Source organism: Pinus tabuliformis, chromosome 7, assembly GCF_031772625.1.
Source record: "Pinus tabuliformis cultivar Carrire ecotype Pingquan chromosome 7, CPIR1, whole genome shotgun sequence".
Taxonomy (NCBI): Eukaryota; Viridiplantae; Streptophyta; class Pinopsida; order Pinales; family Pinaceae; genus Pinus; species Pinus tabuliformis.
The window spans coordinates 782,183,434-782,195,951 of record NC_142293.1 but is presented as its reverse complement, the minus strand read 5'-3'; the positions used below and the strand labels follow the sequence as shown (position 1 = coordinate 782,195,951).

The 12,518-nt window shown below is 35.0% G+C and overlaps 1 protein-coding gene across 3 annotated transcripts in view; it reads left to right on the top strand.

Moving 5' to 3' along the window:
* Nucleotides 1-5,660: 5,660 nt before the first annotated feature.
* LOC149249911 (YTH domain-containing protein ECT2-like) overlaps nt 5,661-12,518 on the top strand; it is a 41,404-nt gene continuing 34,546 nt past the window's right edge. The window contains exons 1-2 of one of the 3 annotated variants that reach the window (XM_089458839.1): nt 5,661-5,868; nt 5,995-6,258. In XM_089458839.1, the coding sequence (XP_089314965.1) occupies nt 6,231-6,258 (28 nt within the window). In that variant the 5' untranslated portion in view covers nt 5,661-5,868; nt 5,995-6,230. The remainder of the gene's footprint in view (nt 5,869-5,994; nt 6,259-12,518) is intronic. The other 2 variants (XM_089458837.1, XM_089458838.1) reach the window with 2 other exon arrangements.

The window sequence follows — 12,518 nt, the reverse complement described above, 5'->3', positions numbered from 1 at the left end:
GATGTGGCCGTCCCCTTGATCTATGGAAGCATGGTTGGATACGACTTGGAAGTTGATGATGAAGGGTAATATCAGACTCTACGCATGTGGTAATGGCTTTTTTGCTTTATTGTATGAACTAAAGGAGGATAAAGATTTGATATTCAGAATTAGACACTATTTTTTCAAAACTCGAGGTATGTACTTGAAAAAATAGTCTCTGGACTTCGACCCATATGAAGATATCCTGAGTGCAGTTCTTGTATGGGTTAAACTTCGTCAGCTCCTGCTCTCTCACTAAAGTGACGACTATCTACGAGCAATAGGAAATGGAGTTGGAAAATATTTAGATAGGGTTGAACCCAAAGGATCCCAATTTGCATATGCTGAGATTTGTGTGGAGGTTGATCTAGAGAAGGGTCTTCCTTAAAAAATTAATCTCAACTCGGGGAGATGGACTCATTGCTAGAGTCTAGATTATTAGCAAATTCCATTTAAATGTCGATTTTGTCATGAATATGGCCATTTCGCGAGAGATTTCAAGAAGGCCCAAGCAAGTAAGGGCATAGATTCACTTGCAGAACAAGAGGAGTAATGGTAGGTCTACAAGCAAGGAGGGAATAAAGGTAAACCGACAACGACTAAGAACCAAAATACCCAAAGCAAAATTGGGGCTTCATCATCGACAAATTCGACTGATGTCCTGCAGAGCCAAGTAAAAAACGATCAGGAAGAATGCAAACTTAGCTTAAAGAAGGGGACTCTTGGTGAGGAAGCAATAAATCTAGAACAAGAAGATGTGGAGATAAAAGACCTAGAGGAGGTTCTAGAAACCAAGCATAATACAAATCTGCAACCCACATATCCGATTCATATAGAGGCTCAAAATGCTCTGGTAAATAATAATGAAAGTCCTTTGTCCAAATATGGGAATGCTAAAGGTGGTCCATCTCCCATGAGGAGAATAACTTGAAACATGACACAAATCCTAATTTGGGCAGTAGTCATGATACATAGAGCAATAAGAAAAAGAAAGGAAGGCCTTTTAAGAAGACTACTTGAGAAATAGAGGCAAGTCCGAAAAAAAATTGCATAATCAACCAATAAGTACTAAGATAGTTAAGCCAATAACGTCCAACGGGATGAAACCACCAGAAGAAGGAGGAGGTAATCTTCAAAATCCTCCCAAAAAATGATGAAGATCTTGTCTTGGAATATAAGGGGTCTGGGAAGTGCCCGTGGGCCTAGAACAACTGAAGAGGGATGTTGAGGTGGCAAGAGAGTTCCAGGTTTTTGCTTTAGCGCAACTAAGGCAATTTGATGAGGACAATGTAGAAGTTTACCTTGAACTTGGTTCGATGAGCGCATGCTAGTTTGCTTCTTGTTTTAAATCATGTATTGGAAATATGTATCAGTTTTAAGAGTCTTTTGGAAGGTTTATAGGCAATATTAGTTTAGAGTTGCAGTATAGAGGCAATATAGTAAAAAATCTAGTCATTTTTTGATATTTTTGAACTCAGTTGATGAAGATTTAATCAGTTATAGATGAAGATCAAGTGACTTAAAATTAATATAAAAATCTAACCATTATGTTTAAAAAAAAACTAAAATGTTTTATTTAATTATATTTATTTAATAAATTCAAAAATAAAATAATTTTGTACTATTTTCTTATAAATAATATCACATTATATATAATTATATTAATTTACGTAACCACTAGTGTGGTGTGTAATAAGTTTCATAACCTTGTCTTCTTTACCAACTATAGTAAAGTATTAAAGAAATGATAACTTTGACCAAAGAAAATTTCCATGATATGTTTCTAATTAAAAAAACATTTTATAAGGGGATTATGAAAATATTTTTGAGCTGAGAGGCTCAGGCTCATTTTACAACGCAGTATGATGTATAAGGGTATTCCTCCGTCATCAAAGTTGAAATTTTACTCATATTGGTCACAATAAAAAAATATGAAAAATCTAAAAATAAAAAATTAAATAACTATACAAAACATTTAGATAATGTCGGCTCATCGTGAAGAAAATAGATCCCTCTGGGCTTATGTTAGCTCCAATTTTACTCATATTGGCCAAAATAAAAAAATACGAAAAATCTAAAAATAAAAAATTAAATAACTATACAAAACATTTAGATAATGTCGGCTCATCGTGAAGAAAATAGATCCCTCTGGGCTTATGTTAGCTCCATATTTAAGATGGATCTAGAACCGAGAGGCTCATTCTACAACCCACTATGATGTGTAAGGGTGTCCCTCTGTCATCAAAGTTGAAATTTTACTTGGTCAAAATAATATTTTTGAAAAATCTAAAAATAAAAAAAATAATTAATAACTATACAAACCATTTAAATAATGTCAGCTCATAAAAAAATTTGCACGTGAAGAAAAACTTGAAAAAATTGGATCCCTCTCGGCTTATGTTAGATGCCTATTTAAGATGGATCTATTTTTGGAGTTTCCAAGCGATGAAAGAAATTGTGGTTAAGTTTTGATTTATATTGTTTAAATTGTTTTTTCACTGCATATATAGGTTCAATACCCTAAAACTCCTAGGACCCTTTGATTGTGAAGAACTTACTCATCAAACTTACATTCTAAATAAATTAAATCCAAAAATAAAGAAGAAAACATTTCAAAAAATATAATATATAAATAACTTTAGAAAATAGAAAAAACATTAATCACAATAATCTTAAAACTTATGATTAACAAAACAAATTTACTAGTTAGATTGTTATAATATAATATATGTTTAACAAATTTACTAGTTAGGTTGTTATATAATTGTTAATATATAATATGTATATATATATTTTAAGAATTTCGAGCAAGTATGAATAGATGTCTTCATAAGTCAAAAGAGTTTTGACTTCTAAATGACATATATTAAAGACTTTTGATTCCTAAATGACATATATTAGGGATAACAAAGAAAGTAATTTGTTTTCTAAAATAAGTTTTTTTTTGAGAAAGTAAGTCGTTTTACGATTTTTATTTTTTCCCTTATTTAAAAAATATATTATAAGCAAATTAGAATTAGTTTATGATTTAATAAGTGTTTAGATGGGTTTGAAATACATTTTATATGGGATGTTTATTTTTCTAACACTATATGGTTAAATATTTTATTAAAAAATTGAATTTTGATAAGGGAAGTATAAGAAAAAAGTTAGAAGTCATTATAAAGATATTTCAAACGTCATTATAATGGGGTAAGTATTTCATTAAAGATTTGAATTTGGATAGGGAAAGTACAAGAAGAAGGCTCAAAGTTATTACAAACACACTTAGAGGAGATGTCTACTCTTCCAACCTCGTCATAATGGGCTAGATATCTTATGAAAGATTTGAACTTGGATAGGGAAAGTACACAAATAAGTTTAGAAGTTATTACAAGTGCACTTCGTAGGAGATGTCTACCCTTTTAACCTCATCACAATGGGCTAAACATCTCATTAAAAATTTGAACTTCGATGGGGATGTAGAAGAACAAGGCTTGAAGTCATTACACCAATATACTTCATATGAGCTCAATATGCCACTTGCTGGAATTGAATTTGGGTGGGGAGGATATTAATCAATAAACCCAATTAACTTAATGTATCAAATATTATAAACCTTTATTTTTTATTAATTAATATATTGATATGAGTTCTTTTCCCAAAGGAAAAACCGTAATTTCCATTATAAAGGATGAAAATTTCATACTAAAGATGCCAAAAAGCATATCAAGAGGATTGTTGCAATAACAAGTCATACCAACAGTCCACAATTCGAAAATATAATTAGTCCATAACAGTGTATAATGTATAGTCTACAAAAAAACAAAAAGACCGAGAACAAGGCTTTATAAACAACCCGTGTGCATAATAGCGTAAAAGCATCGTGTCCAAAACAACATGTAGATACAAATCTGAAACATAAATACACATCAAAACTTTTGCATCAGGTCAAAAATCTATCATAAATTATAGCATGGACGTCTGTGTTCAGACTCAAACATCTCCCGCCCAAACACTGTCTATAAATGGCTAGTGAAAATATTCATAGTGTTCACTGCCAACTTATTTTGAGATCTGCCAAATGCCCCACACGCCTGTTGCACACCTGCCTTGGAAAGTTCATCAGCGATTACATTTCTCTCCTTGAAGGTATGATGACAAGTAATATGATCAAAATTCCTTTTTATGAGTAAGACTTCCTCCAATATAGGTCTAAGTATGTGCATGCGACAAATAGAGTTTTTGTTGCTCTAGTTGGCTACCATACAGGAATCACCAAAAACCTGCAACTGCCGGCACCTTTTTTCCAAAGCAAAGAGCATAAGTAATTTTAAGCTTAGGAGTTCAACATAGTTATTGGATCCATGACCCAACCCGCTTTTGAGTTTGAAGGAATGATTTTCATTTATATGCATGATAGCGCCACCACCACATATTTCTCCATCTTGGGAGAAGCCATCAAAATATCCCATGGATAAGAACAATCAACTTAGTCTTCAATAAATATATCGATATGAACTCAACATACGACTGGTGGGAATTGAACTTGGGTTGAGAAGAAAATAATCAATCTTCTCAACCACCTTAAATAAACCTAATTAACTTATTTCATAAACTTTTATTTTATATTAAGTAATGCATCTAGATAACTAACAAAAATAAAAAATAAAAAATAAATATATTAATAAGAGTCATCATCCATCATTAAACAGTTTTAATAGTTATACAACTATTTTTAATTTTGCAATTAATAATAAAATAATTAATTATTTAAATAATGGAAATTAAAGAACAAAAAACTATTTTCTATATTTTTAACATTCACCCATTATCTCTTATAATAATTAAATAAATTTTTATTATTTTATAATTATTAATTAAACAATTAAATTATATATATATATATATTAGGCCACCTGGAATGACCAGTTTTAAGTGTTATTAGCAATTGTAAGTTGATTCATCATTGTTATTCAAGAAAAATCAGGCCAGTGTTTTTAGCAATTGTAGGTTGATTCATCATTCTTATTCAAGAAAAATCAGACCAGTGTTATTAGCAATTGTAGATTGATTCATTATTCTTACTATTTAAACATTCTGACTCACTGAGTTTTTCACTTTTGTCCTCATGATAAACCACATTAACTGGTTCGAAACATCCAACGTGGACCAAAAACTCATGATGTGATTAATCCAAAAGAATTTATCAAAAATCATCATTCTTATTCAAGAAAAATCAAGCCCATGGAATGATCCACTAATAATAAGTAAAAAAGTAAACTTTCACTCCTCCTAAATATCTTTAGGTAACCTATTATTTTAAGTCTGAAAAAAAAACCGCTCTTAACTAAGACATCTTTAGTTCAAACTTTCTTCCTATTCTTTCAAATAATTTTTAAATTTAAATCTCAAAAGAACTCTCCTTACCTACATGATTATAATTAATTATCAAATTAAAATCTCAAAGGAACTTTTCTTACCTCCCTTGTGACGCGTTGAAATCTCATCCGGGGAACTGTCCTTTTATCTAAGTTAAAATCACCTATTATACCCATTATTAATAGTTTTAGGATAAAAATTATTCCCCGTTTGTAAAGCATCCACTATGATTAAAAGTAAATATTATTTTTGGACGGGCTCCTGTTTGTATTCCGAGCTGTAGTATTTAGTATCATTAGCTACCAGTTATGTGCCCTGCTTAGATGGAAGTGAGACGATGAGCAAGCGTGGACAGATCGGGACGCAACGACGATCCATCGAAGCCTCCACCATTTCCAATTGCGAGCACGCCCTGGAATAGTTCGTTTCCATAAATAACCGACCGCTCCGCCCTTCAGAAGGGAGACCTGGTTGCTACTCTCACTGGTATGTTTTCGTTGGAACCGATCTCGTGAAATTGCTGCAACGTTCTCGTACACAGCCGCATGTAAACTGCCGTTGATTGGAAATCCCGTCGAATCTTTCCTAACTGTAGTTAGGGTTTCGGTGCAGTTTGGCCGTGAAGTAATCTTGCCACTTTAGGGTGCCGGCGAATTAGGGGTTTGGTGATATCGGGGCTCTGCATAATTGTGGTTGGAAAAAAAGGAAATTATTCGGTGCAGTTGGGATCCGGAGGCGAAACGATATTGTTTTGCTCTTATCGGAAGTGTGAAAGGCGTTGGCTCGCTCGAGCTAGAGGAGGAAGGAAGCCGGGGTTTCTACTGCGGTGATTTGCTGGAGGTGATTCAATGGCCGTGGCACTGCATTCCAAGCAACGTATCCTGTTTGCTATTCTTTCGAACATTATTGTAAAAATTACAGTTTTGTTGGAAATATGTTTCTAAAATATCTTTTTGGATAAATGAATTCAATTCCGGTCGTTCCTCCCCTTTTCTCTGTGCTAGGCGTACTTTTCATTTTCGTTTTTAAATTTAGTTATTTGTGATGGGTGCTTCGAGCCGAAGACTTGCACCTGGCGCAAACGTATGAGTTGACCCGCTTACTAAGCAGGCGTGAAAACCAATGGGGGTAAGCATGCCTGTGGGGGATGGGAACTTTGTGGAGGCAATAACAACACTCTGCTGTAGAAGAGTTGGCCCGCTTACTCAGGAGGCAAGAAACCCCATGCGGGCAAACATGTATGTGGGGGATTTGAACTTTGTGAAGGGGACAGGAATACCCTGCTTTACCAGCCAACCAAGCCTTTGTTTATGCTGTATATTTAAATAACTCGGATCAATGAAATTTTGATGTTCTACTTCAAATAACCTTCTTGTACGGGTCACAAACTTAACTTCAATACAATGGAATTACCCATAAGCGTTATTCAAACCGCAATAGCTACTAGTATGTTGGGTTGCAATGGAAGAGCGTATTGGTTTGAGGCCAGGGATGCTTTTGATTTGTCTGCTCATGTTTTATAATAAGAGCGTTGGTATGTGCAGAGTGTTATTTTTGTGAAAATTCAGTGTGTCCAATCTCCTTGTCCACACATGGTGGTTTGTATAGTGGAAAGATGCATTCAGTTTGTAAGGTCATTGCTAAGGTGTCATAGAGGTAAGAAGATTACTTTGTCTCACATGGCGGTTTGTTTAAGTGGAAAGCTGCAATCAGTTTGTAAGGTCATTGCGAAGCTGTCGTAGAGGTTAGATTACTTTGTCGAGAATGCATTTGGGTCCTTTGCATGGCTTTTAATATGCTTGAAATTTAGGTATGATGGTTACTGGAGTTTTATTTTCATCAAAATCTTGTTAACTTCGAGGAAAAAGAGACTGTCTTAAGTAGTAGCTCTGTAGTTACAAAATTAATGCTCGGAGCTGAAGAAAGAACCAATTCATAGAAATCTTATCCATTATAGTTGAACAACCATAGATACTTCTAACAAATATGTTTTCAACATTTTCTTCTCTTATCCACAAAGGTTGCATGAAACTCTTCATTTTTAAATGGTCTATACCTATTTGATCTATCGTCCAGACCAGAGAGACCATCTTGTCAAAACTATCAAGGGATGGTCACATTGATGGGGGGTATGCAATAGCGTTGCTATCAAGGTCAATATCCGTTCATTGCATGGGATAATCGAACATGCAGTAACGAGTCTCTTATTAGCGGACCTGTGGTAAGCAGTTATAGTAGAATATGTTTCATCATATGCACACTAGCTGTTTGAAACAACTGAATCCGCAGCTTTTTACTGATAATTTCAAGAAGAAACTTAGATGGCAGAAGAAGGATTTTCTTAATTTTATATGCCTTATGACTTTTGTTTGAATTCTCTTAGATTGTCAAGAATTTTTCCGAAATTGTTGCTTCATGTTCAACTTAAAGGGTTGTTGATTTTTATATCTTTAGAAATTCCATGGCTCTTTTTCTACAATTATTCATTTTTAAATATGGTGTTTAATTGCTTTTTCCATAAGGCCCTCCTTTGTTCAAGTTGTATATCTTGTATTTTGGGATTTTGATGTTCCTTTTGTTATTTGCAGTTTCCCATTGATTAATGTTTCTTATATTTCATTTGAATCCATTTGATGTACTTTTCTACACTGTTTATTTGCATGAGTTCTTTAATGCCTTTTGTATATGTTGTTAGGGTTTGCAGTAGAAGCTCAGGATCTATGTTTTTTTTTTATGATAGGTAAGACTAGACTTGATTTTTTTCCTACGTATGTATGTATATATTTGTTTATTTATTGGGAATGATCTTTTGATTATGACCATTGGACCATTGGATGTCTTAAATTTATTTGAAGGACTCACTATTCTTCACACACTGAATATCACATGCTTGAATCTATCATCTTAAATAATTTTATCAAGATGAATGCTTTCTTAATTCGTTGGTTATCATTTTTTCACCATGTGTTTCTTTTTTCTAGTTGTATATCTTGTATTTTGGGTTTTGAACTTCCTTTTCTTGTTTACAATTTGTTCTTTGCTGTTGCTTTTTATTGTGGTATGTCCCCACCCCTATTTGGTTGCATGAGATATTCATTATCTTTTGTATATGTTGGGTTTTGTATTAGATTCTTAGGTTTTAGCATTTTGTATAATAGGTATTGGGTAGTGTTAGGCTTCCATTATTCTAATGCAATTTGTGCATTACTTATTTTGGGAATGATTTGGATGTCATGGATTTAATTTTAAGGACCCTCTAGTTTTCACACATCAAATGTCACTTGCTTGAATTTATCATCTGAAATAATATGGTCAAGAGGAAAGATTGTTGTGTTTTTACTTGAATACCCTTCTTCATATCACTACAGTTGCAATCAAATTCAAAATGGTCTATATGAGGGTGATCTCCAAGTGGAGGGGTTTAGAAAAGGCACACCAAAGATGTATTTTCTTGACGAGGAAAGGGTAAATTTGACAATAGGTTATATGTATTTTTCAACTCAATCACTTCTCCAATAGAATAGAGGGAAGGGAGGATAGACTGATCATTGGCCAAGAAGAACCCATTTGGTGGTTGAAGATGTATTGGAGTGGAACTTTGGGTATTTGTCAACTTTCCATTTGATATGTGATAGGTCTTTAGTTTCTCAAATGTCAAGAGGAATTGGTCCAATTGCATTCTTTACATTAGGTTAGAAAATAGACATATAATTTAGAGAGGGAAAGCCCATGGGCTTATTGCTTGTCCCTCCTCACATGAACAAATTTGATATCCTTGAGCAACATCCTTTTTAGATGTGCTTCAAGAATCACGTGCTTGAAACTCTCTGTTAATGGGCTATTTTGTATGTAAGCTCATAATATTGTAATAATGTTTTGTCCATTGCCACTTATGTCAACTAAGGACTCATACAAATAATTAATGTTTTCAAGATTAATTTGTGAAATCTTAGTCGAATTATCCCAATAAGGTAACTAAGGCCACAAGTTAGAGTGTTAGTATCTCTTTTGTATAAATGAGGGCCATCTCCCCCTCTTGTAACCATTATTTTATTGTTAATCATTTAAGTCGTATTAATATTTTAATTAGTTTATGTAGATGCCTTCATCCATATTTTAGAATTGTAGGTGCAGTGCACTTTTGCGTGTGCAAGTGCTGCGAAGCTTTTGTTCTCATTGTTGTTTATTTTCACTTGTACCTGTTATTACTTCGATTGTTGTAGTGGTAGTTCCATTACAACTATAGGAACAATGTAAGTTAGTGTTAGAGTCAATTTCAAATCTATATGGTAGATTAAAGTTTTTTTGTTGCAAAGGGAGTATCTTTTTATTCAAGAATTATATTGGAGTTTTCTTGTTGGAAACTAGATTGAGAGGCTTGCTTCTAATGAGTAGGCACTCATAATTTTGGAAGACATATAAAGGGAGATACAACCACTCCAATTTGTTATTTTTGGAATGGGCAAAAAGACAATGCATTTGCCCTTGCCTTGCACGAAGCATAACTTTTAGTTGGAGTGTCTAATTGAGGTGGTGTTCTTTTATTGAAAAGTAGATTCAAAGAGTTGTAATGTTCTTGTAAGGGATTTTGTGGAGTATTAGTGAGTCAGATCTATTGAGTACAAGTGATCTTCTATTTTTATATGAAACTCTAATTTCGGAAAAAAATGTTGAATAAAAGGAGCATGGCATATTGAAAAAGTTGTGAAAGTACTTTGGATGTACTTAATATTGCACTTAACATAGAGATTGAATATAATAGGGAAATAGATGCATGGTGGGATATTGAAAAGGTTTGTGATGAATGGTATACAAACATCTTTTATGTATGTGTAGATAACTACTTTTTGTAAAAATTTCTCATTTCCCACCTCGGTTTTCAGTTTCACCTTATTTCTCCCATATAGTTAAATGTCCTTTCCCATATCCATACATTCAACAACTGAAAAATAAATTTTTGTTGAAAACACAAACTCTGGAAATTTTCAGCAGGTACAAACAACCATTATAACACATTTAAACACAGAGATTTTTGGTCAAGGTGACCCTGGAAAAACCCCCTACAACTCTTGGGGAAAACCAGTTCGAGAGCTTTTTCTTATTTCTGGAAAATGCCTTTTACAGTGATAAATATTCAGCAAAAATTCAACAAACAAATTTTACAACTTATCTCGATTTCCGAGCCTCACAGCCCACTGGAAATTTCCAAACAGCAAAACAAAACACTGAAAATTGCTGTACGGCTGCAGTACAGACTGTACGAACTGTACGGACTATACAGACAGCTATACAGACTGTACGAACGGACTGTATAGACCTTGATTTTTGTGCAGAAAATCAACTGTACGGCCCTTGATTTCTGTGCAAAAAATCTGCCTTTTACTGTTTGCTCATTTAGCTGTACGGATTTGCTTAAATGCTGCCTTGGTATGTGTGCCAAGCTGCTGCCTCCTTCTCCTCCCTGTCTAGAAATCTCCCTTGCTCTCTTGCTCTCTCTCTCTCAATCTGCTCATGAAAGAATGAATGATCTTTTCCTCCTTTTCCTCCCTTAATCCAACCCTAAGTGACTTTTGGGTGATCCCTAAATCCAATCGCTGAAATAGATTGAGATCTAGGGTTGAGATTAAATGCTCATTTAAATCTCACTTTCTATTTTTTAATTCACCCCACTTTAATAAAGACCCACTTAGTCATTTATTTCCAAAGTCACTTTTCCTTTCTAATTTTTCATTGACTTTATAAAAGTCACTTTAAAATTAGACTTTAGTAACTTTATCACTTAAAGTCACTTTTAAATTAGATTTGACTTTATAAAAATTATAAAGTCACTTTAGGAGAAAAATTAAATTCTTTTGGACACTTTTCCCTAGGCCAAAGATCAAAGCCTAAGGGAACCACCTGTCCTTCGATACCAAATTTCAACACTCCCTCTTACCGAGGAAGGTGTTCCTCACCACACCCATCTTGTCTCTGAAGTAGTCATGCTTGCCCCGTGGTAAGGCTTTGGTAAGAATATCTGCAACCTGCTCATCAGTGGGAATATACTCAAGCTTCACAGCGCCCTTCTGAACACAGTCTCTGATGAAATGATATTTTATTCCGATATGCTTTGACCTGTCATGAAATATTGGATTCTCCGTGAGTTTAATGCAACTCTGATTATCACAGTAAATCACTTAAGGTCTCAACGGCTGACCAAATAAGCCAAACAACATCTTGCGAAGCCAGATGGCCTCACAACTAGCTAGACTGGCTGCCATATACTCTGCTTCCGCTGAACTCAATGCTACTGACTGCTGCTTCCGGCTGAACCATGACACTACTGTCGAACCCAACCCAAAACAACACCCTGAAGTGCTCTTCCTATCAGAAGCACAACCTGCCCAATCAGAATCAGTGTAACCTGCCAATCTCACTCCATCCCCTTGCCTATAGTCCAGACCATAATCCACTGTCCCCTGCAAGTACCGCAAAATGTGTTTTGCAGCCACCCAGTGAACCTTCCTAGGCTCACACATAAACTGACTCATCGTGTTGACTGCAAAAAAAATATCTGGTCTAGTGTTGACCAAATACATCAAGGAACCAATCAGCTGCCTGTACAATGTGGGATCCACCAACTCGGAATCCGAAGCATGAAGCTTCTTCCAGTTGGTGATCATCGGTGTCGACATGGGTCTACAATCATCCATGTGGAATCTGCCAAGGATGTCCACAATATACTTCCCCTGCCCCAGGAAGAAATGCCCCTCTTCCCGCCACACCTCCAAACCCAAAAAGTAATGCATCAAGTTGAAGTCCTTCATCTCAAACTTCGCCGCAAGATCTCTCTTGCAGTGCTCTATGAGTCTCTCTGCACCTGTAATGACCAAGTCATCCACATACAACACCAGAATGAGAGGCTTCTCACCTATCACAATAAAGTAAAGGTTCGGATCTGCCTCACTCTTTGTGAAACCCAACCCCTGCAAGTATGTATCTATCCTGGAGTACCAAGCTCTGGGAGCTTGCTTCAGGCCATAAAGGGCCTTCTTCAGTCTGCACACATGGGACTCCTTCCCATGCACCTCAAAGCCCTGTGGCTGCTCAATGTACACCTCCTCCTGTATGAAGCCATTGAGAAATGCAGTCTTCAC